Source organism: Eublepharis macularius, chromosome 9, assembly GCF_028583425.1.
Source record: "Eublepharis macularius isolate TG4126 chromosome 9, MPM_Emac_v1.0, whole genome shotgun sequence".
Classification (NCBI taxonomy): domain Eukaryota; kingdom Metazoa; phylum Chordata; class Lepidosauria; order Squamata; family Eublepharidae; genus Eublepharis; species Eublepharis macularius.
The window spans coordinates 11,884,768-11,912,599 of record NC_072798.1 but is presented as its reverse complement, the minus strand read 5'-3'; the positions used below and the strand labels follow the sequence as shown (position 1 = coordinate 11,912,599).

Sequence of the window (27,832 nt, the reverse complement as noted above, 5' to 3'; positions counted from 1 at the left end):
ACGAGGCAGGCATGCCAGCTCCGTGGCATGCACCTCTGCCCCGGCTCCCCCTCCAGTGCCCCTCTGGCCCGGCAGCCCCCGCCTCACCGCCTCAATGGTGGCGTCAGCCCTGCAGTAGGGAATGGGGGAAAGATCCATGGATCCTTCTGTCTGTGGACTGCTGGCCTCAACCCAACCTCTGTATTCACCTAGCAAGCGGCTGAAGTGTACTCGTGTACCTCATCCTGCATGGTCCTTCTTCACTTGCTGATTTTACTTCTGCTTTGCTGCCAACTGAAAGATGCACGGCCATTAGGTATCTTTGGTGGCTACATCTCACATTTTTATCCTGCTCTTCTTCTAAAGAGCTCAGAGTACTGTCCATAATCCTGCCCTCACAACAACCCTGTGAGGTGGTTGAGGCTGAGGCAGAGCCAGTGACTCAAGGTCTCTTGGTGAGCTTCATACCTGTGGAGGGATACAACTCACCCAGACCAAATCCTGCAAATCAGAGGCCGAACAAACCAGATCATCTTTCAGTCCAGGAAATGAGGATTACATTTTTCTTAAGATTCGGGACGAGTAGCACCTTAAAGACCAAATAGATTTCCCGGGGATGAGCTTTCAAGAATCAAAGCTTTCTTTGTCAGATACCCACCTGAAGCTATCTTCAGGGAAGGCACCACATTCAGTTGCCTGGAGTGGAAATCCATTGGCCTTACAAAAAACTTGCACAGGTAAGGCATCTGACAAACAGAGCTTTGACTCTCAAAAGTGCATCCCCTGGAAATCTATTTGATCTTTAAGGTGCTGTTGGACTCAAATCTTGCTTGCCTACCATGGATCAATAGCCACCGGAAAAATTTTCTTAAGGTTCTTATCTTTTCATTCTATGGCTTTCTTCCTCCAGTAAGCCACCCTGCCACCAAATCTGTAGTTTATGTGTAAGAAATGTGCAGTTTCAAAAGGACGTATGGGCAGTCCAAAAACCCAAATCTTTTGCATTAGAGTTCAATTAAAAAACCAAATAAAAATAAAGATTCCCAGGTCTTAGGACAGTCTCCTGTTTGATGTAGGCAAGTGTGATGAAACGTGTCTCTAAGAAGTAAACAATGCGTGCACGAGCAAGGAAAATGCACAAATGTGTTGTAGCAACACAAGGGCCATTTCCACACAACTTACCGGCTGACGAAACATTCCGCGAAATACCCAGATGATAGCGTCTTCTCGTGTGAAATCATGCCAGGAAGATGCTTTCATCCGGGAGTTTTGTGCGAAGTAGCGTCTTCCCGGCGCGATTTTGCGCGAGAAGACGCTATCTTCTGGGTGTTTTGTAGAACGTTTTGTTGGCCGGTAAGTTGTGTGGAAGCGGCCATGGTATGTGCAGGAATTACAATCACATACCACTATTCTGTTACAAATTTTCCTTCTAAAGAAATCCTTGACCAAATCTAGAAAACATTCTTGAAAATGTGGATCTTATAATAATAATAACATTCGATTTATATATCGCCCTTCAGGACAGCTTAACGCCCACTCAGAGCAGTTTACAAAGTGTGTTATTATTATCCTCATAACAATCACTCTATGAGGTGTGTGGGGCTGAGAGAGATCTGAGAGAGCTGTGACTGACCCAAGGTCACCCAGCTGGCTTCAAGCAGAGGAGTGGGGAATCAAACCCGTCTCTCCAGATTAGAGTCCTGCTGCTCTTACCCACTACACCAGAGGTGGGCAATTGTTTTGGCTCAGGGGCCACTTTGTGGGAGCGGAGGTTAGCGGAGGGCCGCACCTTTTAAAATGATTGCATTCATTAGTTAACTTTGCATTTCAGAAAAGGTATAAATTGTATCATAAAAACCAATAAATATAAATTAAATAAAATAGTGGTAGTTTTATTCAATTTATTTGAATATTTTCCTAGTGGAAAATACGAGACGAATCTTCGGTTGCGCACGGGAAGGAAATCTCGGTTCAAGGCGGATTTTTCTGACTGTCTTGGCGGGCCACAAAAAACTCTGTAGTGGGCTGCATGTGGCCCGCAGGTCGCAATTTGCCCACCCCTGCACTACACCAAACTACACCAAAAAGGAAGCATCTTTCTAGCCTGCAGAAGGGTGAAGTCCACCAATGTCAAGGTCAGCCCTGCTTCATAAGCAATTCCCCTTCCTGGAAAGTTCTGTTTTACCCTATACTACTTCCACTGAGCTTGCTCTTTTTTCAAGCCTGTTCTTTATGCAACAGGAAAGTACAACTTGGCTATTAATTTGCCAGCCTCTTTTTGTTTTCCGTATGAGTCCTGATGTCTTACTGGGCATCAAGCATCACCCCTGCAGTGCCACTCAAGTTTATGTTCCTCATTTCTGCTTTTTAGTATCCCCCGTTTGTTTCCATGTTCTTTGTGTGTTCTTTAAAAGTACTTCTCTCTGCTTGAATCTGGACCAAATTCTCCAGAGCTGAATTCTTCCATGTATCTTGTGCAGCTGTCCCATGGACAGCTCTCGTCTGGCCTTCTGATCCCAGCTCAAAAAAGATCAACTGACCCAGATGCCAACCCCTCTGTCCTTTGCTTGTAACTTGCTACATTCTGATCTTTCCTGCTGTTGAATGAAACGGTGTGGTTTTTGCTTCACCTCCATTTGAGCCTTTACAATTAGGGCCAATTCTTTCTGCACTGTGTGCCCGAGATCCAGATCTTTACATGGGAAAGCTATCCTGTTTAAACACTCTTAAAGGAAGGGAAGTCTTCCACAGTTTCAGCCTCTTATCCATGCACTGGGAAAGCCAGCATCAGAACGTGCCATGTAAATGGAAGAAGGACAGTAGTGCCGGACTCACCAAGAACAGCTGTGCTGTCCAGGAGGTGGTCAACTTAATTGGGACCTAATAAGACCAAATTCCTCTTCCAGCTCATTTAACAAGTATACTTCTTAATCCCATCCTTCATCCAAGGAGCATGGGGCAGCGTCCCCAAGCCAGTTTGGTGTAGTTGTTAAGAGCGGCAGGACTCTAATCTGGAGAACCGGGTTTGATCCTCCACTCCTCTGCTTGAAGCCAGCTGGGTGACCTTGGGTCAGTCGCAGCTTCTCAGAGCTCTCTCAGCCCCACCCACTTCACAGGATGATTGTCATGGGCAGGGCTGGATCGATGGGGGGCAGGGGGGTAGTCTGCCCCTGGTGCCGTCAAAGAGGGGGCGCCAGGCACATCTGCCAGCTGCTGGGAGTGCGCAGGCAGCTGAGCAGAGGGCTGGGAGCCCACCTGCCCCATTTGCCTGCCCTGAGGACAGGGGGAGCGTGGCAAACCTGCCGCCACGTCAGCATGCCGCCCGCTCGGCAAGCTAGCTGCCCCAGCGCACCATAGAGCTGGCTGGGAGGCCACCTGCATCATTCGCCTGCCCTGAGGACAGGGGGAGCATGGCAAACCTGCCGTCCCGTCAGCGTGCCGCCCGCTCGGCAAGCTAGCTGCCCCAGCGTGCCGTAGAGCTGGCTGGGAGGCTGCCTGCACCATTCGCCTGTCCCGCTGAGGGGGCGGCTGGCTTGCTGCATGCCCCCTGCCCTGGGTGCTGGCAACCCTAGATCCAGCCCTGGTCATGGGGATAATAATAACACACTTTGTAAACTGCTCTGAGTGGGCATTAAGTTGTCCTGAAGGGCGGTATATAAATTGAATGTTGTTGTTGTTGTTGTTATCGTTATCATTATTATTATTTCTCCTCTCCTCTATTTTATCTTCACAGCAATCCTGCGAGGTAGGTTTGGCTAAGTGAAGTTTCACGGCTGAGTGGGGATTTGAACTTGGGTCTCATTGGTCATAGCCTGACCATCTAACCTCACTACACCAAACTACCTCTCTTATGTGAATCTTTTTAAGTATTCTCACTAACAGAAGATGGCTTGCCCACGGTTTGTGGCAAAAGCAAGATTTGAACCAGAGACTCCCAGCTCAGAAATATATCAAACGTAAGCTACACAAACCCTTTCGAGATTCTGGAAGGAGCCACGGGTCAGTGGGAGGGCATCTGACTGCTATGTATGGGGGGGGGGGAAATCCCAGCTGCAATCGCGCGCACTGCCATTTCAAAGGATCATATAGCTGGTGATGTGAAAGCCCCAAACCTGAGATCTCGGAGAGCTTCTGCCAGTCGGAGAAGCCAGTACTGGCCTTGATAGAGCAATGGTTTCATGCTGTCTAAGGAAGCTTCACGTAACTCTAGATCCCAGAAGCTAACATATTTTACAAAAAATCCTATAAATTCCCAGTTTGATTATGTTCAATGCAGGACAGGGGAGAATGTTCTCATTCAAGAATGGCGGCAGTGTCCAGGGGAATAAATAAAAAACAAAAGATGCCTACATAAGTCTTGGTACTGACAGGTATGTTTCAAGAGAGTATGTTAATTTCTTTAGGATACATGAAGAAATTGTAATAAAATGCATAAACTGTGAATTCCTTTTACTGACCTAGCTGCATTGCAATTCAGCCTCGCAGTGTTTCTTTACAGAATCTTATTTCTTCTCCCTTCATTTACACTTTTGTGTCTTCAGAAGTTTTTCGTGGGTAGTCACAACATGTTGGCCTGTAACGCTGTGGCAAAGCCTCGTCTTTGTGGGGCTTTCAAGATCGGACAGCATTTGACATTGGATCTGATGCTTGTATTGAAAAAGCAGCGTGAATTCGGTGAATGAATGAAGAACGCAGAATGCAATATGCTTTGAATCTCAGCATTTGTTTTAAAAAATACACACAAGTTTCTAGCCCTTATGGCTGAAAGTGTGTGAATGACATCTCAGAAGCCAGGGGGGCACTGCTGAGTTGGGATTGCAGCTGCTGGGGAACGCAGGGTCGGTCCTCTGCTCAGCTTTCCACCCCCCCCCCTTGTGATTTTCAGTTGGTGCTAACAGTGGGACGTTCTGAACTGCCGAAAGATTAATACTCCCCACAGGGATCTGTTGATTTTGTTTTTAGTACAAATGGTGGTAAATGTGGACATTTACTAGTATGTCTTAAGGTGGTACAAGGCCCAGCAGAAAACGTCAGAAAACTTTGCATCATTAACTTAAACAAACAAAAAACTGGTGGCATGGTCAATCTCCTTTACCTGTAAATTTACTGGTAAATGTTAGAATTTTTCATGACGTTTTCCACTGACTGTAATATAAACAGTAAATGTCAACATTCACCACTTTCGTGCCACTTATTGTGAATCATACATAACCAGAACTGTTTTGCTGCTGAAGAGGGAGCAGGTAGCTGTACAGTCTCCTGCTTTCTCTTGCTGTCTGCATGACGCAATTTCTCCTTCCCTTCTCTGCATCGCATGCCTACACCTACCAAAAAAAAAAAAATCTGACCCAACTGTGCGGCCCTAGACGCCTTTAACTAGACAATTTAACTGCCAGGCATTTATGCCCTGCTGCAAACGTGCACATCTTTTGTTTGGTTTGGATGCATAAAAGACAGTTCCGAACATTCTGTCACTCTCATGAGACTAAGAAACTATACTCATTAAGAGGTGGGGCTGCGTAGACAGGAGCAAGCTTGGTATTCAAAAGCTGGGGTCACCAGGGGCAGGGAGGTGTAGAGAACACTCCTGCAGTATCTCTAGTGGTTGATATTTATTTTGATAGGGAAAACTACAAGCTAGGGAGCAATGAAATCAAAACCTTTCCTCCCACCCAGTGATCTGGGTGGAACTGGATGGTGCATGCATCTGGGTGAACTCTGCACTTCCCCAATATGTAATCCCTTCCGCTATGCACCTCCCATCTGTAAGACCAATGGAGATTTTGCCTGTTGAATTTTTAAAAATTGAAACTTGGTTTTTCTGTTACTTGCCCATCTCGCAAGCGGGGCAATGACACGTGCAGTCCCAGAGAACGATTAAAATTTAAAAGCGGGAATTTCTGGTGCTGTTAAAAGTTTGCAGGATTAGGCCGTCACGTGTCATGTTTTCGAGCATAACTTGTCGCGGCCGACAGGTGGCTCCATCTCTGCCCCCCCCAACAGTGACATCCAGGTCCAATTAGCAGTTAAAAGAAGAAGAGTTGTATAGACAGCGGGAACTCACCTCTGCTCAGCCCGTCTGGTCCCCGAAGGATACGGCATTCTTCTATCTGCCCAAACGAAGAAAACATCACCCTGATATCGTTCTCATTACACTTCTTCGAAACCATTCCTATGAACAATTTTCTGTCTTCCACAGCTAGGAGATAAAAAATAATGAATGAGCAAAGGGCAGTTCATTTCTCTCCCCGCCCCCCCCTTTCCTCGCCTGTGATCAATGCTTCATTACCACATCAAACCCAGCGCCCGTCTTGCGAGCATCACACTGCAAAGGAAGACAAGTTCTGTGGAAAACGCTTCACACACACACACTCCTTCCCCTCTCCTCTCTGAAGCGCCTGCTTTTCTCTCGAGACTGCTTCATTCCTCTCTGTGCCTCCCGCTGTCCTTCTAACAACAATTGTTAAGTGGAGGAAACAGAGATTGGAATTGCAGGCCCCCCCACCCTCTTTCCCCAATTTTTGCAAAGTAAGAAGGGAAAAAACCATCCTATATGAGAGACTCGATGTTGGCCAACGCAAGCGGGTGTAGATTCTAATTTAGATAAAATCCCTCCAATCCCACCTGTGAATTTATGAAAGTGCATTGAGGGGGAGCACAAGCAATGAAAAAAGGTTAATTGGGGGAAAAATATTTGGTGCAACTTGTGAGATGTGCAGGATTCTTCCCCCCCCCCCCCGCCCCAGTTAATCTGAAGCAGCTGTAGTTACGGAGCTCATAAGACAGACAGCAGAATAGGTGAGGTTGTAGCAGAATCTCCCCTCTCTTTTCTTATAATGACACAGTAATTCCCACTCCAAGCAGCCATGGCGAGTGAGTATACGCTTTCTAAGGCCGCACACTTCAGTGACAGGCATCGCAAGATTACGTTGGGAAAAGCAAATCCCCGCCAGACTGGTAATGTTGGTTTGCAAACAATTCAGAAAAAAGAAAAAAAAAAGGCGGGCGGGAGGGGGGGGGGGTCAAGTTATTGCTAGATGATTTCCTTTCTACAGAGGAAGGCACAAAGTAGGTCAAGACAGCAGCTGTATGCGTCGGATGGAGTTGAAGCAACCTCCGTGTGCCTAAGCTTTAAAGCTGCAGAACACCGAAATTGCTAGGGAATGAAATTGGAATCTGCTAGCAAATCTGACACCGTAACAGGTGGATTTAGCAAGCCAGCGGGAGTGCCTTTCTTGCTACAGAAAGGATTGGTCCCACATTGTATGAGGGTGCGATGCCAACATACCACCGATGGCCCACAGACAGGTATGGGCCACACCCATTTCCACTCCAGGAGCTTTGACTCTCAAAAGCTCATCCCCTGGAAATCTAGTTGGTCTTCAAGGTGCTACTGGACCTCATTTCTTTAGTGGCCCTGATTGGGCTGAAAGGCAGGATATAAATCTTCTAAATTCTGTGCCGCTATGCTGATATTTATAATTGTATTTTAACTGCGTAAATGAGATGTTTTTAGAATCATTAATTATAATAATCGTTTTATATATTTTAACCTTTATGTATCTTGTAATCCGCCCTGAGCCTGCTGGAAATGTGGGGAGGGCGGAATAAAAATCGAAAATAAATTTAAAAAAAAAATAAAGAAATCAGTATGGAGCAGATCCTTGCATTTGTATTTGCTCTGGACAAATAGGAGAAATATCTGTGACTGTCTCTTGTTAGCCCTTTTCACTCCCTGGCATGAATTTTTTTTAGCACTTCTCTGTACCTTTCCATATCAACTTACATGCAGCCCACTTTGGGCGTCTCTGGCCCACAAAAGCACACACTGCTCCTTCGTTTCGTATTGAATATTCCCGTTTTGAACACGGGTTTCTCCCACCTCTCATGGAGTCTTTTTCGTTGAACCTAATGACCGATTGTGACAGAAATACTGCTGCCTAAAATGGATACCTGCTTGTGCGTCAGTTTCCATAACAGGTGCATGGCATAAAAATGCTGGAAAAAGAAATGAATGAAATAGCCAAGAAACCAGGTGAGATGGAGCCACTTGCAATAAAGGTGCACAGAAGCTAAAAGAAATGAAAAACGGCGTATCGGTCCAGGATCCTCTACAAAATGCTGGGGTTTCGCAACAGATGTATTGAATCTTCTCAGCAAGCAAGTCAGTGTAGAAAGGGTCCTTGAAGGTAGAAAGTTTGCAAACCACTGAACCAATCCATTTTCTTCAAAGAGACATTGAATGCAGGCAGGGCTTTTTTTCTGGGAAAAGAGGTGGTGGAACTCAGTGGGTTGCCCGCAGTGAAAATGGTCACATGGCTGGTGGCCCCGCCCCCTGATCTCCAGACAGAGGGTTGTTTAGATTGGGGAGCTGAGTGGCGCAGAGGGCAATCTAAACTCCCCTCTGCCTGGAGATCAGGGGGCGGGGCCACCAGCCATGTGACCGTTTTCAAGAGGTTCCGGAACTCCGTTCCACCGCGTTCCTGCTGAAAAAAAGCCCTGAATACAGGAGAAGGTGCAGTTAAGTGACATGGGAGAGGGGACGGATGCATGAGGAGAGATACTCAAGGCTGGACTGATGCAAGTTGGATCTTAAAAGATTTACAAGAACGTCAACTCATTATTCTCATCTCTTGCTTTGGGGGAAAAAATCTTACAAAGCAGGTACACCGATTCTTTCTTGGCTCTGGAAACGGCATGCAAATTCAACTCGTTGTTAATGAGCACGCTGTCAGAGTTTGTAGGGGAGCGTTACTCCAGAGGATCTGCCGTTCAGTTATTTATTTCTATTATTGTGCAAATTATTTTAGTAATGAAGGGTTCTTTTGTTTCTATTGCACTGGAGGACGGCAGGGAAGGAGAGAAAAGCCTTTCCTGAGCACCCCCGCCCTTCACCCTGGAATATTAGCAAGCATTTGCTGGGGGGAAAAAACCTTACACTGCAGCACAGAAAACCAGCATATCTTCATACGATTTTGTTGGTGTTATAGCTTTGATACTTTTAGTGCACTTAGCGTTAACTCTGCAATTGTAAAATTATGTGGGGCGGAGTGCAAACGTTTACTGATCCCAAGAGGGCTGTTTGGAGAAGGTTCATGCATGGTTAGCAAAGTTACTCTGCATTTTTGTATCAGCTGGCACAGAGAAAACATGTTCTTTTCCAAAAAACGGAATGGAAATTAAACTAGCCAAAAACAAAAACAAAAAAACCCACCACTATGGGAAGGTGCCAATTTGGAGCTCAAATTGAGATTCCTGAATGTCAAACTGTTATGGTGGAAAACTGCCATCAAGAGTTGGCATATTGGGATATCTGTTTCTCCCCCCCCCCCCCCGCCAATGGCTTCAAAATTTCTGGAAATGTTCATTCCCCGGGCCAATTCCATGTTTTGTGGGAACCTGGGCAGACAGTATCTGCCCCCTATTGGCCACCATGCTTTCTGCATGTACCCTTTCCTGCCCACCCATCCACATGGGTCGAAATTAAATCAAAAGAGTTTTTGGCTAAACATTAGGAAGAACTTCCTGAACTTCCAGTTAGAGTGGTCCCTCAGTGGAACCTCCTCGGGAGGTGGTGGGCGCTCCTTCTTTGGAGGTTTTTAAGCAGAGGCTAGATGGCCATCTGACAGCAGCGCTGATTCTGTGAACCTAAGCAGATCATGAGAGAGAGAGAGGGCAGGAAGGGTTGCATCAGTGTTTAGTTCTCATGGCCCCTTTTTACATGCTCAGGGAAATGTCGATCACCACTTTGGCGTCAGGAAGCAATTTTCCCCAGGCCAGTTTGGCTAGGGATTCTGACGGTGTTTTGCCATCTTCTGGGCATGGAGTAAGGGTCACTGTGTGTGTGTGTGTGGGGGGGGGGCTATTCGTGAATTTCCTGCATTGTGCAGGGGGTTGGACTAGATGACCCTAGAGGTACCTTCCAACCCTACAATTCTGATTCTGTGTTCCTCTGCTACTGCCACCTCCCTACCAGGTCACTCACAAACCCTCCCACCACTCGTCTTTCCAGCCACACACACGACCTTCTCCATGTGCAAATGGAAGCATGGGTGGAAAAATGCCTGCAGTTTGGGGAAGGAAACGTAGATTGGAGGGCATCGGTATTAGGTCACGCCAGCACCCCTGGGCCTTGGCAGGTTACAGAGGTGGAGATCCTGTAGAATCACCCTTGTTGTGTTTATCATAATGTGTCATTACTGATTGATAAATGTTTACCTCCCTTTCCTCCCCAATGAAAACCGAAAGCGCCTTACAGCATCATTCTCCTCTCTACTTTATCTTCACAACGTGAGATCAGTTAGGCCGAGCATCCAGGACAGAGGGGGGATTCAAACTTGGGTCTCCCAGATCCTAGCCTGGCACTCTAACTAGTACACCATACTGGCTTGGCTCCATGCTTTGCTATCAACTTAACCAGATGGGTTGATAGAACTCAGTGCAAAGTCCTCGGCAGACATCCTTCAGCTCACACCATTTTTTGTCCAAATGTGATGCTTTGAACAACTTGCCGGAAAGGATCAAGAGATATGACAAGTGACATTGAAAATGGTAAAAGTGTAGGGAAAGAGGCTATAAAATCAAACTGATCCTATCTTTTCTCCCTGTTTATTTTCTGTCCTACTCACAAAGGAAGTTGCTAAGAAGCCATTGAATTAGTTTTACTCTGAATCCTCCCCCACCTCAGGGGGAAAAAAAGATCTCTGGTTTTGGTTTTAATTTTCCAAACTGCTGCAGATGACAGATTCCCCACTGGCTGGCTCAAGTTTCACTGGTAAACTGATAAATATGGCAAATTAACTAAAACGATTTCACAGGTTTTCCGCCGGAGGCTGATTTTATAGCAAATTAAACATCCAGCGCATGTAAACTGTATATCTTTTACAAAGCGCTGTTTTCAAGAGAAACGTCTCGACGCAAAGAAATCATACTTGGTGCCCAATTTGCTGCTTAAAGTTTTTTCCCCCCTTGCAATCACAAAGCAGTTTGGGGGCTGAAATTGGCCATCAAGAAGATGACTTGTGCCTATTTTCAGAGAAATAAATCCGGTTCTGACCCGCTTTGCCTCACAAAATTCCCAAGAGAATCCCGGTTGGGCCATTTTGTCCATCATCCTGTTTCATACGCCGGCCAGACAGCTGTCTCCAGGAAACCCAAAACAACACATGAAGGAAGAGAAATGTTCTTGGCAATGACAAGTAATCGTAATCGTAATAAAGTGCACAAATGAAGGAGATAACAACAACAACAACAACCCCTTCAGAACTTGTCGCCGGCAGTCCCTCCATCACAGTCCTTCCTTGAGAATATCCTCTTTATAAAACCAGAGATGTTCAACTCTCTCTTTCCCCATTCATTTCTTCAATATGCTTTCTGCAAAATATTGCGGGACTATAGTCAAAGAATTACTCCTGCATCCACAGAGAAGGCTCCCTCTATATCACATCAGCCATTTTATCCTGCCTTCCCCCATCTATCTCCTCGTACATCTTAGACAGCATCCCTGTTCGTGCTATATTGAACACATGTGTACTGTGTATAGCGTATGCTTGATTTTTCTTTATACGTGTGTTGAGGAATTCTCATGTTACATTCAACGCATGTACAGCTGAATGTGTGATACACACCCCACCTTTATGCCTGGTTTCATTTGTAAAGTGAATGCTCCTTATTACAAGCATGCATACTTGTAGGATGTACATATGCTCCCTGCAATGTGTCTGTGCTGGCACTCCTTATACATCTCCCTGTATATTTTTCTTCATCTGTTTCTTTATATATCAGTGAATTGCTATGTGGCCGTGGATTGAGCTTTCCTCTTCCCAGAGAGAATAAATAAATCTCTGAAGCTTTCCTTTGCTGTTTCTTTTGTCTCGTAACCAGCGTTTGCAGGCACACTGTCTTTAAACTGTGTTTAAACATTTACCTGTTATGGTTACTAGCTCTTCAGAGAGCCAATGTGGGGTAGTGGCTAGAGTGTCGGACGGGGATATGGTTCGAAGCTCCACTCTGCCATGAAAGCTTACTGGGTGACCATGGGCCAGTCAGACACTCTCAGCCTAGCCTACCTCACAGGGTTGTTATGAGGATAAAATGGAGGAGAGGAAAACAATATAAGCTGTTTTGGGTCTCCACTGAGGAGAAAGATGCAGAGGAGTTAGCCGTGTTAGTCTGTGGTAGCAAAATCAAAAAGAGTCCAGTAGCACCTTTTAAGACTAACCAATTTTATTGTAGCATAAGCTTTCGAGAATCAAGTTCTCTTCGTCAGATGCATGGTACAGAAACTGGTCAAATATAGAAGAGGAAGGGGGGGGGGAGGGGAGGAGAGAGAAGATGCAATTAGGGGGGGAGAGGGAGGGTGCAACCAAAACATTCCTTTGCTAGTAAATGTAAACATCTCCTTTTGGTGGGGGGATCAGTTGGCTTGTGTGAAGCTTCAAAGGAGTTTGCCGTGTTAGTTTGTAGCAGCAAAACAGCTAGACCATCCAATTCCAATGCAGTATAAGCCTTCGATAACCACAGCTCTCCCCGTCAGATGCTTCTGACAAAGAAAACTGTAATTGCCTCTTCTCTCTCCTCCCCTCCTCCCCCCTCCTCTTCTATATTTGACCAGTTTCTGTACCATACATCTGACGAAGAGAACTTGATTCTCGAAAGCTTATGCCACAATAAAATTGGTTAGTCTTAAAGGTGCTACTGGACTCTTTTTGATTTCACTGAGGAGAAAGGAGGGGTATAAACGAAGTAAACAAATACACAAATAATCTCCCAGGAACTTGTCTAGTCCACTTTTAAAGCCATCTAAGCTAGGTTCTGTCAGCAGCACATATTATGGCAAGGGATTTATTGTTATTTAACAAAAATTGTATGTTGTGTATTGAGTGTGGCGGTGAATTATCCCATGCTCTAACCTTATGGGAGGGGAGTGTGTATGTGGGACCATGCAAGGAAGAGAGAGAAGTTCTCTCTATCCAATTTCTCTACAAACCACATAATTTTATAAACCTCTAATTTCCTAAAGTGAAAAGCGCCAGAGACAGGTGGCTGCATCAAGGTTGTGCAAGAGGTCGTGAGTGTGGGGGGTAAAGAGCCCTGGGCACTCTCTGCCTGCCCCCCCAAACCCTGGAAGTGGCCCTATATTCCCCATAAATGAAAAAAAACACACACAAGAGAATTAGCTATGTGCTAAATGTAGAGGATGTACAGACATAGACACCTTTACAAGGGGAGTAGGCAGATTCATGGAGGACAGGTCTATGGGGACTAAAGAGAACCTCCATGTTCAGAGACACTGAACCTCTGAGTATCAGTGCTAGGAGTAGGGGCACCAGGTCCCCTGGTGGGGGTGGAAGATCTCCTCCTCCCACTATCACTCACGTGGCTGGTGGTGGGAGGGGAGGTGCAAGAACGGGCCTTCTGGGCGCACTCCCAGAGTGGCACGATGACATCACTTCCTGGAAGTGATGTCATCATGCCACCCTCAGAGTGCTCCCATGCTTCACAGTGGGCTGATTTGGGCCCCAAATTGGGGAAGCGACATCATTGCGCAGGTGTGGGAGTGTGCGTGAGCAGCAAAGACAAGATGAGTGCTGGGCCTCCTTCTTCCCACCGGGGAGGGAAAGAGACCTAACAACCCTAGCCAGGAGGCAACTTCACGGGAAGGCCTCAGCCTCTATTCCATGTTGTTGGCCCTCCATAACAACTGATTGGCCACCATGTGAGAGAGGACGCTCGACTAGATGGACCACTGGTGTGATCCGGCCGGGCTGTTGTATTAACTGTTAATGTCAGCTGACTGCCACCCATCTCGCCAAGCAGTAAGTACTCCAAACAGCTATGCAGAGAAGTCACAAAAGAAATCATTGAGTGTCTAGTTGACAGCCATGAGATTTCAACCGGAGGCTGGGAGACTGAACCTCAGACCTGTGTCTCACGGCCAAAGCTGCAGATGTGGCAAGGAGACAAGTAAACACAAGGTCTGAGCCTAGGAGGTTTACCTCTTCAATGCATGGAATGACTCTGAGATCACTGTGCAGAGTGACTGCGTATACAAACGCCAACAACGAATATTTTGCAATGCGTCAAAGCGATCCAGAAGACGAATGCCAGCTTCTCCTCTATGGAGACACTGGACAGCGGAAGCTACTCACTTTGCTTCTAGAATTAAACTACCGGCTTTATTGTAGTTTGATGGTTTCCTTGGACAACATCAATGTCTGTGCAAAGCTAGCATCTTGCAGTATGTACACTTCCATACAAGCAGTTAGAGGAGGGGGAAAAAAACCCTCCTCCATACAAGCAGCTAGGGGAGGAATATAAAAGCCTCTCCTCGGGAACAAAAGAAAATTAGTAGAGCTCATGCAGTCATTTTCTGACTCCACAGAAAGCCTGACAAAAAGATTTCTGAAATTCTAAGTGGAACAAAGTGCTGAGTTGGAAGTAGTAATTAAATGCCATATGTTAGCACTAGCACATAAGAAAAAAGTTGCTAATTAATTCAGGCAGTTTTAGATCCAGGTGTGACATGGACAGATTGTACGCGAGGGGTTTTTTGCAGTCTAACATAGAAGGATTTGAAATTTTGCTATCGCTCCCCTCCCCTTTCGGAATAATTAAAAGAAAATTTATATTAAAGCTGTTAACTCTTTCCTGATCATTACAACTGACTGTGAGCAATATTCTCAGATGATGTGCTTATGTTTTCAAAGAGATTGCAAGAAATGTATATTTGCATCAAGGTTAATCAAATGCAGGTAACAATTTGAAACTGAAAATGTTAAAACAGTTTTATTTTCTTTTGTATTTAGGCTTTTGCCTGCATGGGGTCTGCCAGTTTGTTCACACAGTGAAAATCTAATATTTTTTCGGACAAGGAGAAGAATTAAATGTTAAATCTGCCAGTAAAGCCACTAATGAAACCTGACACTATGGCGAAACTACACATTATTTAACATTTTTTGAGACAACATGAATGTTTGGGTTGGGGAGGAGGCAATTTCAAGGAAGAATCAAATGTATTTATGAACTAACTGACTTACTTATGGGGACCCAAAGCAGCTTACATTGTTCTCTTCTTCTCCATTTTTTTCTTCACAACAACCTTGTGAGGTAGGTTAGGCTAAGAGTGTGCGACGGGCCCACCGTCACCCAGAAAGCTTCCACTGGAGAGTGAGGATTCGAAATTGTGTCTCTCAGATCCTTGTCTGACACTCTATCCACCACACTACACTGGCAAATAAACATGGAAGAAGAACTATTTCCCCTCTTCCCCCAAGCCCGGCCAGATTTTCCACAGGTTTCGAGATGATGTGCTGGGAAAAAGGGCAGAGGTGTGGGAAGGACTGAAAGTGCAATCCTAAACACAGTTACTCCAGTCTAAGACCATCTCTTAGGCTTCTTAGGATTTCACTGTTATACCCTAAACCTATCAATATTCAAGGGACTTAGAAGGGTGGCACTCCACTTACGATTGGACTGTAAACATTGGGCCTTCTCTTCTGGAAAACTCGTCCCTCCTTTATTAGGATTATGAGATCTGGAGCTCCATATTTTCCTACAAACGTGCCATTTCAGTCTCATAAAGTGACACCAGCACAAAACTAGAAAACAGTGAACGTCTGCCCGGTACGGCATCTCCCCTTCCAAATTTTAAAAAGAGCCCATCACCAGACACAGAGGGACAAAGGGCCAAGCTACACATGACGAATGACACTTGAATGGCAAGTGGATTGAGTGGAGGGCAAGTGAACAGGGAGAAATACACTTGCTGTTCAAGTGTCATTCGTCATGTGTAGCTTGGCCCAAAGGGGTGTACGTTTGACATTGACAACATAGCCAAAGTCACTACATCACTTTCGGGTACAATCCAGAAGTGGCAAAGCGTAGCTCTAGGAATTGCTGGAAACTGGAGGTACAACTAGGAAGTGATGTAATGGTGCCAATGATGTCACTGTTTGTAATTATATTTTTCTCCACCACTACCCTGCCCTGTTGCTGAGGCAGCAGGCAACAGTCTTGCCAATGAGAGACCTCACCACCACAGCAGGAGGCCTAGCAAGCCTGAACATTCGCTGGGAGTGGACTGAACAAGCTTTCCTTAGGAAGTTGTTCGTCAGATGCGGGAGGGCATTCTTGAGGAACCCTTGTTTCTTCCAGGTACTAGCGTAGCCAGGAGCGGCGCCAGGGTTTCCAGTGTCTGCAGCCAGCTGGCGGGCTGGGCGCACGCGCGCACACCAGCATGTACGAGGACGTCACGTGTGACGTCATCACGGGTGTGCGTGCACGAGCCAGGTCGATTGCTGTGGCGGGCGGCTGGGACAGCACGCGGGTGGCCTCCCAGCTCTCCTGCTTGGTTGCCCTAAGCCACCCCAGACGCCTGCCCGTGGCTGCTGCGCCCGGCCAGGGGTGTGTGCTGGCGGCGGCAGCAGCGCGGGGCGGGAGGGCTGGGAGGCTGCAGCTCCGTGGTGCACGCTCCTGCCCCCAGCGCCTCCTCCAGCACCCCCTCCGGTGCCCCACGCCCTGAGGCGACTGCTTACCTGGCCTCAATGGGCGTGCAGGCCCTGAGCCTAGCTTCAGAAAGCCGCAGAGCAAGAATGGGCTTTGTAAAACTAAGCAAATTTTACACTTTAAACTTTTGAGCTTGTAGCACTGTGCGGTGAAATGCATGGTCAGCTATTCCCCTGGGCTGTGCAAGTAGTCTACCCATGATCGGAATGTAAGCAGGTGGTGCATCTGTCCTAGGGTTGCCAGGCCCCTCTATCGTCCAGCTGGGAGGGTTGGGGACCCGGCACTTAACTCGTGCCGTCAGTGTGTTGAACTTCAGTGTGTTGAACGTGTACTTTGCGTGTGCACACTCTGGAGCTGGTGTGACGTCAGTTTCGGAAGTGACGTCACTACGCCAGCCGCGAGAGTGCTCCCTCACTCTGCATGGGGCTAGTTCGGCCTGTTTGGGGCCCAAATTGGCCCCAAATGAAGCACAGGAATGCTCCCGTGGCTGGCGCGATGACATCACTTCTGGAAGTGATGTCATTGCACTAGTTGGGAGCGCACACATGGCGTGCGTTCCTGAGGTGCCTGCCAGTGGTGGGCAACCTCTAGGAGCTTGCCCCCTCCTGCTGATTGCTGGGCGATCGGCGGACGCGGGGGCAAATCCCTGGGAGTTTCCTGCCACCGGTGGGCACCTGGGAACCCTAAGGCCTCACAGGCAATGGGGCCGCTGAGAACATCAGTGGGGCCGCCATAAGAGCAGAAGGATGTTGTTATGGGCATTTTTCGTGAGATGAAGCAACATTTTGCAGAAGTCCAGGCTACTTTGCTCCATTGAAGAAAACGGACCGTATCTCACTTGTACCAGGTTTGGCTTCTGCGCTCAAACAGGGTTTTTTTTCAAATTAACCCAGGAGAGTAGTTGAAGTAAACATTCTCCTAAAAGAGTTCCTGCTGCTCTTTACACACTATTAGCACAGCCAGATTGGTCTTTGTTAGGAATGGGGTGTGGGGGAGGCCCAAATGTAATGACTGGCTGATGAGAGTAAAAGACACCTACTCCCTGGAGAAACTAGGGGCTTGCCAGCACAATGGAGATACTTCCAGGACAGACTCATTATGGTGGAGGGTCAGGGGGGTCATTTCATAGAAAAAGAGCTGGAGGAACTCATTAGCATAACTCATTAGCATATGCCACGCCCCTTGACATTACCAGAAGTGTGTCATTATCATAACTGATTTGCATATGGCACACCTCCTGACATCACCTGTCCTGGCTGTTTTGGACCCAATCCTGGCCATTCAGGGCCGAAATTGGGCCCAATTGGGTAGAAGAAAGGGGCCCAAAATGGCTGAAAGGGTGCCCCAAATGGTCAGGATCGGGTCACTGCTGAGCAGGAGAGTGATCCACCACCTATCAGAGGCCCGATCCAGGCCGTTTCAGCCCCAGTACAGGACAACATGGGCCCAAAATGGCCGAGAGGCAGGTGGGCCACCTGACATGTGACCTCTTTGGGGAACTGCCGGAACTGCATTCCAGCGCGTTCCCCCTCGAAATGAGCCCTGGTGGAATAGATCTTGAAGCAAAGTGTGAGAAATAGTCTTCAATTTCACATGGTTTTTATGGTTCTGTTACAACATGTTGGCCTTGTACCTATTATATTCTTTTTATTATGTCTATCTTTGTATCGAATTAAAAAAAAATGTAAAAAGAGTGCCTGCTGTTATTCTTGTCCTTCTAAATCCCAGTTGGGTGAAGAGGTGGAGACTATATGCCTATATTCATCAAAGGTGTACACCTTTTCCATGCACTCATGAGCAACCCTGCCACCTATCAATGCATTGGTTTAATATAACATGCCAACACAAATTGTTCATCCACTGCTTCGGTCCCAACTGTACTACAACCACAAATCCAGAACTCAAAGTGCTTAAACCAAACAGGAGAACCCCATCTGCACACCAAACCTCATGTATAACACACATCTATGCAGTACATTAAGGATGCTAACTGCTAGAAGACATACTGGAAGGATTTTTTTAAAAAAAAATCCATTTACAGATAGGAAGCACTGAGGCTGAGCTGAGAGGCAATCCGTAAATTTGTGACAGTGAAAACAAAAAGTAACACATTAAGGATGCGAACAGAAGACATACTGGAAGGAGTTCTTTTTTAAAAAAACTCCATTAGGAATGAGGCTGTGAGGCAATCCGTAAATCTGTGGTAATGAAAACAAAACCTGCGTCACTCAAGAAAGTCAGCCAAGCCACAGACTGCATGAACAAGAGAATCCAGTAACTCAAAACTCATGAAATTACAGATCCCCCAGGAAAGAGCCAAAGATACAACTCTGTTTCAAATTCATACATATACACATCTCCATACACTCTCCCTATGTATGCGCTCTGTGTTTTATCACTCTTTCATTCTTATTGTATCGTTCTAACCTTTGTTTTTACTGACAGTGATAATGCACAAGTACATCGTCCAGTAGTACCTTTAAGACTAACCAACTTTACTGTAGCGTAAGCTTTCGAGAACCACAGTCCTCTTCATCAGATGCATGACGATGAATGCATCTGACGAAGAGAGCTGTGGTTCTCGAAAGCTTATGCTGCAGTAAAGGTGGTTAGTCTTAAAGGTGCTGCTAGACTCTTTATTATTTTGCTACTACAGACTAACACGGCTAACTCCTCTGGCACAAGTACATCATCACTGTGGCTCAGTGACGAGGGGCCATGGCTGCGGATCAGTGGGAAAGCATTCGCTTGGCATGCAGAAGGCCCTCAGCGTTAGTCCTCAGTAAGAAGCATCAGGTAGAACATAATGTGAAAGACCTGTCTGAGCAGACAATACTGACCATGATAGACCTATAGTCTGGCTCAGCTTCTCGAGTCCTACGTGGCTGCACATCCTTCTGTCTGCTTCCTCTTCCTCTTGGGCTGTGCACGACTGCTACTGCCACAGCAGCCCCATCAGCTGCTTAGGCCAAGCCACCCCTGCTAGGCACAGTCCCGCCAGCAGCTTCTGGGATTTGCTGATCACCCACTCAGGCCAGACACAGGGTCTACTGCTGCCAGGTGAGTGGGCTGAGCAGAGGCTGTTGCTGTTAACCCTTGAAAGAGGTCTGTTAGCTGCAGAGAAGAATGCTGCACTGCAAACATCATTCTCCTCTCCAACATGGCCAGCTGCAGATGAACATGGCAGAGTCTTCTCCTTGCTTCCACTGCTCTGGCCTTCTCCTTGCTTCCACCGCTGCCTCTCCTCCAAATCCATTGGAAATTTGAGACACACATTGGGCACCCACTCACCCAACACGGTCCGGGGTGCACTTGAGCGCAATGCAAGTGTATGCAGAGCAATAAATAAATAGAGAGGGAATATGGAGCAAAGGAATTCCCTGAGGTTCCCATTATAAAAACCAAAGTCGTCTGGGCACGACAATACAAGCAAGTATTGGAGGGGGGTGGGTGGGTGGGTGGAGAGAGATGACAGATAGCTGACATCCCTAAAAATCACGGAAAGGCCTAATTTCTTCTCCCTCCGTGGAAAATGCCCATGCACTTGGAGATAGTCATAACTCCTGGACTCTGAGAATCATAGTTGGAAGAGGTCTCTAGGATCATCTAGTCCAACCCCCTGCACAATGCAGGAAATTCGCAACTACCTCCCCTCCCCACACTGCCAGTGACCCCTGCTCCATGACCAGAAGACGGCAAATCTTGTCACTAGCCTAGTGATTTGGACATATTGGACATATTGTTCCATTTGGAACTCAAAGCATTCTGTGTCCCTGTTTAGAGATGCCTGCACTTACAAAGTGTGGCCAGTAGGAGGAGCTGGACAACACAGTAAAAGAGAGGGCAGAAGACCATGTTCTTTGGACAGAAGTGCAGGCCTGTGTTCACTCATAACTGAACAACGTGCCCATGTTATTTATTTATTGTGTATGTTTTGATATTGCCCGTCCTCCAAGGAGCTCAGGGCTGGCATAAATAGCTCTCCTTGCCTTCTTTTTATTCTCACAATATCCCTATGAGATTTAGGGTTGCTGACTTCCAGGGGGTGGCGAGAGATCTCTTGGAATTACAACTGATCTCCAGGCAACAGTGATCAGTTCCTCCGGAGAAAATGGCTGCTTTGGAGGGTGGTCGCTATGAAATTACGTCTCACTGAGGTCCCCCCCTCCGCAACCCTCCCCTTCTCCAGGCTCCAACCCCTAAATCTCCAGGAATTTTGCAACCTGGAGCTGGCAACTCTAATTTAGGATAGGCCAAGGGAAACCTGGGTCTCTCATATCTTAGGCTGACACACTAACCACTATACAACACTGCCTCTCTGATGACCAAATGGTGCCATGAAAATATAAACTGCCAGTTATGGAAGGGTTTTTTGGGTGTGTGTGTGTAGGTTTACAGAATACCTGTGTGTATCTGTCGGTTCATTGACCAGAGTTGCAATCATAATTCCAGTTAGAAAATAAACATTCGCCCTATTCTGGGTTTTTTTTTTGTTTCATTTCGTTTGTGAACTCTTCATAAAGGAGAGCACAAAAGTTTTCATTTTCTTTTGAACTTCACCGAATCCGTGGAGAAATGAGTAAATGGAATGCACGATAATTAACCAAAAGGAAAAGAAGAAAAAGAAAGAACATTTTTTTTTTAAAAAAACCCTCTAACTCAACAGAGAGATTTAGGGGCCCAGTCATCATTTACATTGGCAGGTACTGAAATCTCCAAGTGCGTGGCTTCTGCCCTGATTACTAATTAATGAGGAGCAAAGATTCCTGCCGGAAGAAAGCAGCTATGATTATTTCTGCCGTGCGGGAAAAGCAAAGTTCTTGCAATCTAAGAAGGCAGGAGATTTCTCTGACATGCCTCTTAGCAAATTATAGGAATCAAGGGGCAAAGCTCGACTCCATTAAGAACCAAACGTACCAAGGCAGCCGTGTCTTTTCTTACAGAGGCCCTGCTCAGCACAATTTAAACATTTGGCATGGCACAGAAATGCCACTCAATCAATAAAGCTCCCTCTCTCAAAAAAGCACATGCTTTGATGTTCAAACACGCCCCCCCTCCCCAATCTCACCATACTGAATCAAGCAGGACAAAGTAAAACAAGAGAAACTAGTAGGAGGAAGCATAGAGTTGCCCAGCCCTGCAAGGGACCTCGAGTGTTATGTTTGACATGGGGGGGGGGCAGTTGTTGGCCTATAGTGTGACATCATTTCCAGGAAAAAACCTGAAAGAGATATCACTCCTTTCTAGAATCACTGGAAACTCTATGGTTTTCCCCAGAAGTGACATCACGCCATAGGCCCAACAGCCATTTTTAAACATTTTGGCAGCGAGAAACAGGACCTGCGGGTGGATGATTCCCTGCCAAAACGAGGGAACTGGCAACCCTAAGCAACAAGAAGGTGAGTCCCTATTTCAATCGGTCCATAAAAGCAAGTCCAGCTTCCTTTCTCCTGTAGGGACTGAGCTAGCCACATAAATCTTGCCCTGCCCCCCAAGCCTTTGGGTGGTGCTTGGAGGTTTGGGTGGTGCTTGGAGGTTCCTGTAATTCTGACGTAGTGGTCAAGTAGAACAGCTAAGAAGCCAATCTTTTACTTATCTGAGCAATAAAAAGACCCTGTAATTGAGCCGGAAAAGCCAGTAAAACCAAGATTTCTCTCCACTGGGAGTAAATGCCGTTACAGAAGATTGGTTTACCTACCACTTTCAGTTGTAGGATCTTGCATATCACCTTGTCAGTTTAACTTGAAAGTATGTATTCTTTTTAAAAATAAAATTGCTGCCTGTTGAGCTAGGCTTTGCAAGAGATGAGCTGCAGGGATCAACAGCAATTCCTTGCAAGAGCTCAACCGCCTTTGTAGGTGAATGCAGCATGGAAAAAAAGACACACAAAACCAGGCATTTCTTACAAGTATATATGTGTAATGTGTAGCTCTACTAACGGTGTGACATGTTTTAAGACAGGGGTGCAGCCTTGCAGCTCTTTGATTTCAGCCCAAACCCAGAGCAATCTGGTTTTCTTTTTCTAGTATATGAATTATTATGGGCACCAAGAATGAATGTACTATTCCCCACCCCATTTGTTTTCATGTCAAGAGTTTCATTATATTTATTATGTGTCCTTTCCCCCCTAAATTTATTTTAATTCCCATTGAAATGCCTCCTTTCCCACCCCCACCCCCACTCCCATGGGAGCCACTTCTCCACAGTCCCCAGGGAATAAGCTGGCAGGGGACAACTGAGTTTCTCTCCATACTCTCTCTGAGTGTCTCTCTACATAAGACATCTTACATGGGAACGCTCAAGTGTAGGGAGATGCAATGTTAGCCGGGAAGCGTAGTTCAAAAAGACAGAGCCAGAGATCGCTCCTCAGAGAGTTTGTTAATTTCATCTCCACCTCCCTGAAGGGGAGATGAAATTGACAGAGCCTTGCAGAAGGCAAAGATGAAATTAACAAACTCTCTGAGGAGTGATTTCCACCAGCTCGGTCTTTTTGAACTACGCTTGCCAGCTAACATTGCATCTCCCTACATTTGAGCGTCCCTGTGTAAGATGTCTTGTTAGAGATGGTCTGAGATGCCACATCTTGGTGTATCTTGGGAAACGTAGTCCTCAAGATGCTTAACATTAATATGCCAGACATCCCGAGGATTACATTTCTAAGGTTACATCACAGTGCTTTGGATGTTGCCAAACCAGGGGAAGAGGAGAGTGACATCTGGCCCACCTGAGCTCTTTTCCCATTGTCACAAGAAATGCTGTAAGGAGAAGGAAGAGGAGGAAAAGGAGGGCAAGAAGGAAGGAACTGAGCAAAATCCATTTGTTGCTTTTTGGTCTGTTCTACTAAACTAAATGAGTGATACAGGATTTGTGCATTCATTTGGAAATGAATGGATGTTCCGAGCATCAAGTTTATAACCAAGTCATCTTGACCGTTCAAGGAGTCCATAAGAGGCACATCACAGCAATGCTCATGTGTTCTGAAAGACCACAGCATAGGGCACACACTGGGGAGGGGAAGAAGTACATATCGCTGTTGATAAGACAAATGGATGTGCACAGAAGGAGTCAGTGTTTCTCTAGACCTGGTACAATGCCTATGTGGTATAACAGTAAAGAGTCCAGATGCATCTGACAAAGAGAGCTGTGGCTCTTGAAAGCTTACGCTACAATAAAGTTGGTTAGTCTTTAAGGTGCTACTGGACTCTTTGCTATTTTGCTACTGCAGACTAACACAGCTAACTCCTCTGGATCTATGTGGTATAATATAGTGTAAAGGTTAGAGTTTTGGACTAGGATTTGGGAGAGACGGGGTTTGTATTCCCCCTCTGCCATCTTCCTGGATGACCTTGGGCGCATTATTTTCTACTTCAGCCTGTCCTACCTCACAGGGTGGTTGTTGTGAGGATCAAACTGAAGTGGGGAGAATGAAGTTGCAAGCTGCTTTGGGTCCTCATTGGGGAATAAACAAATACAAACATGGTCAGAGATGGTACTTAAGCAAGTAAACCTACCGTTGGACTTTTCGCTGTCTGCCGGTTTCATCTGAATGGGATGATGCATCTAGAAACAAGAGACAAGAAGAAGAAAGAGAAAGTAAAGCGGCTTGGAGGGACATGAGTCAAGCACAGCTGATTTTACATTTGCTTTGGAAACTGTAGCCATGAGGTGGAAGAAGTTTGCAAGAGGCTTCAGCGACAGTGTGAACACATGAAGTTGCCTGAAGTTCCCATCACCTGATTCTTTTAATTGGAGGTGCCAGGGACCAAATCTGGGACCTTTCGCATGCCAAGCGGATGCTCTACACTGAGCCAAGACACCTTGAAAAAAGCCGTAACCTCTCCCACAGTTAGTATGTAAAGACTGTTCCGTGGTGGAGCTGCTCCTTCTTATAGCACACTCTCAAAATAAAGAAACTTAGCTAGAAAGCTCAGGAACAAAGACGCCGAAGAGCCTTTGCCATATAAATATTTGTCTAAAAGAGCTAGATACCTGATCCAGTGCAGTTCTCTCTTGATTATTTAAATAGAAGGCAACTTCAAAGGCATAGGATGGGGTCAAACCGGTTTCACTGCTAAATAAGAAGCTACTGGAAGAAGGCTTGTTGCACTGGAGTAAGACTCCTTCGCTTAGTGCAAGGCAGTTGCGATTTATTTATTTTATTACTTTATTTATAGTCTGCTTTTCTCACTGAGACTCAAAGTGGATTATGCACAGTTGAATCCAAACCATTAATATTCTAATGGTGTCAAAGAGATACTTCACTAATGAGTAACAGACCATAGACTTCACCTTGCGTCCTATCTGTTGCTTTAAGTATGGGCTCCTATGTATTGCCTGTTGCTGTAAGCATGACCCTACTGGGTAGTTCTATGTTGCCTAATGTCGGTCCTAGAATTGCTTATGCTCTGTTTCAGCATTTCCTCAACTTTGAATTGGATTTTTGCTAATGTTATGTCTTTGTACATTTGCATTCATTTGTCCTATGGCATTGTTTACTGAAATGTCGCTGATATTGACTGTGCTAATCTCACTCTTTGACATCTGCCCTGAGTCACAGAGTTTCTCTACACAAGATGCCTCAGCGTGTGTTCAAGTGTAGGCAGACACAATGTTAGTGGGGAAGGGCAGTTTAAAAAGACAGAGCTGGCAGAGATTGCTCCTCAGAGGGTTTGTTAATTTCATCTTCGCCTCCCAGAAGGCTCTGACAATTTCACCTGTCCAGTCTAAAACTGTGTGGTATCGCAACCAGAGGGTAGCGAGGAATGGCTGGAGCTGCCTCCCAGAGCCAGGCTAGGACCTGGAGAGGTTCTAATGGGCTGAAGTTTCCCTTCTGGCATTTCAAAGCCCCTTCACACAGCTACAGTGTATAGCAAAATCTTTGCCCTACCCTTCCCAGCTAACATTGTATCTCTCGACACATGTTCTTCACATGTAAGACGTCTTGTGAAGAGAGACTCTCAGTGAGAAATGCGAACTATAAATAAATAAATAAATAAATAAATAAATAAATAAATAAATAAATAAAAAGATGCTTGTCTTGGAGACCCGCCAAATTGCTCCCAATCCCCATGGCAACCATTTTGTGATGGTTCTCATTGTCTGTTCTCAATACTCCAAGAATGACAAAAGGCGCAACAAGGTCGGGATCCCTTGTACTTGTGGATTGTGTTACAAAGGGCAAGCTTTTTCTAAACCCAGATTGTCACGGAAACAAGACTCATCCAAAAGTATCATTAATGCTGTTTATCATCAATATTGTTACATGTTCAGAGTCAATGCTGGGCCGGTTCACATGACAAAACTGGCACAGTAGGATGTAGATTGAGTGGACAAGCACTGGCCTTTAGCATCATGTGCCGTTTAGCCCCACGTCACCCATGGCACTAGTCACAGGAAAAGCCCTTCACTTTGTAGAAACTCAGCACAGGCCGTTTCCACACACTCTTAAAGAGACGGCCCACTCACTGCACTCTGGCTTTTCCCACTCACTCCATACGTCTCTGATTTCAAAGCGGAAGCAGGCAGTTTGGCTTCCATTTTTTCCGCATCTTTTCTGAGTACGAAATTTCGCACACTTTCCTGTGCCGGCTAAAAGATGCCAAAAAAACAGAAGCCAAACTGCCTGCTTTCACTTTGAAATCGGAGATGTATGTGAGTGAGTGAAAACAAATGCCTGAATTCAGCGAGTGGGCCATCTCTTTAAGAGCGTGTGGAAATGGCCAAAATCAATGGCAAATTTAAAAAGGTAATTCTCACATACGTGAGCTGCGCACTCTTGCATGGCTGCTCAGACCACAGAATATTGGAATGCTGCTCACAAATGGGTCAGGGCACGAGGGAAGGACCTTGAAACGTGCTGCTGGCTCCAGGAATCTCCCTTCATGCACTAGGGCTTCTCGGTGATGTTACGTGCAGCTGACACATCATTCGAATAGGCCTTCAATTTCTTTACATAAGAGGATTCCCATTACAGGCTCCCTTAACCTTCACAATCACCAATTGATAAGTTAACTGCCTTTAACATTGGATTCAATAAAACATGCACCATTGAGAACCCAAAGTAGGTTTTCACAGACTCGCTGGTTCACATCTTATTATTAAACCCAAGGGTGACCTCTAGAGATAGCAACTATGACAGTACATATTCCAAGTGCTCTGCCTGATAAAATATTTAAGAGCATGAAGCAGGGTTGACGAGTGGGGAAGAGAAAAGAAGGGTCAGACGAATCTGGGAAAGGCGTACTGCGAATAAGAAAATTAACAGAGCAGAGCGTTAAGGGGCGAGCTCCTACCTTTCCTCTAAGCAATGGGGAAATAAGCCAAGCATTTCATATCCTGCCTGTGTTACTTTAGGCTATAAAATAATAAAATGGTTCTCTACTTTCCCCAGGTCCTCCAAAAAACGATTACAGATGATATAAAGCCAACTTCAGATTAGATGCCACCAACCTAAACTGTGTCACCTAGGCCTCACGTCTTATCAAAAAGGTAGTTATTGCAGTTCTACATCATAAAGCAATACTCTTATGGTTATCTCTCCAGGTAAGTGATGTTTTTCCCCCCAACAAGCTCGATGCTGCTGTGCTAAAAAGAAATATAGCTGTGAATGGGTGCTTCCCACCCCAGACAAGCACAATTTGAAGAGGGTTTCAGGCATTGTGGTCTCCATTAGAATGATATTACCTTAGATAACAATGGGGGGGAAATCCCACTATGTGAATTCATAGTACTTTCTTAAATTTGCCCTTTGGGATATGATATTCTGATTCCTTTATTGCAGCCCAGAGGAATGGAGCTATGCCCATATATGTTGGCATGGGATACTATGGGAAGGCCAACTAAAGATTTGTTAAGACTCGGGACCAGATGAAAGCAGGTTCTTTACCTTACAAAAGCCTTCCAGAGCTGAGGTTCTGCATAGCAGCCCCTCCCTACATATAAATCCCCCTTTCCCATTACAATTTGCTGACTTTTGACTTTGGTCAGTAAAACTGTATTCTCAAGAAGAGTTCTCACATTTTTGCTTCACTTACTAACCGACAATGCCCTGACCTGGATAGCCCAGGTGAGCTTGATCTCATCAGATCTCAGAAGCTAAGCAGAGTCGGCCTTGGTTAGTGGTTGGATGGGAGACCTCCAATGAAGACCAGGGTTGCAGAGGCAGGCAATGGCAAACCACCTCTGTTAGTCTCTTACCATGAAAACCCTGAGAGGGGTCACCATAAGTCAGCTATGACTTGAACACACTCTCTGCCCCCACTAGCCAAACAACAATAAGTTCTAACCACAACTGACCCCTTCCTCTCCCCAAAGTCCCTCTGTGCATGCTTGAGGTGGGAAGAGAGGT

At 45.9% G+C, this 27,832-nt stretch overlaps 1 protein-coding gene across 3 annotated transcripts in view; it reads right to left on the bottom strand.

Annotated features, from left to right (window-relative positions):
- CELF2 (CUGBP Elav-like family member 2) overlaps positions 1-27,832 on the bottom strand; it is a 705,040-nt gene that overhangs the window by 112,014 nt on the left and 565,194 nt on the right. For all 3 annotated transcript variants that reach the window (XM_054987889.1, XM_054987890.1, XM_054987891.1), the window contains exons 5-6: positions 23,997-24,045; positions 6,044-6,178 (exon numbers count right to left, since the gene is read on the bottom strand). In XM_054987889.1, coding sequence (XP_054843864.1) covers positions 6,044-6,178; positions 23,997-24,045 — 184 coding nt within the window. The remainder of the gene's footprint in view (positions 1-6,043; positions 6,179-23,996; positions 24,046-27,832) is intronic.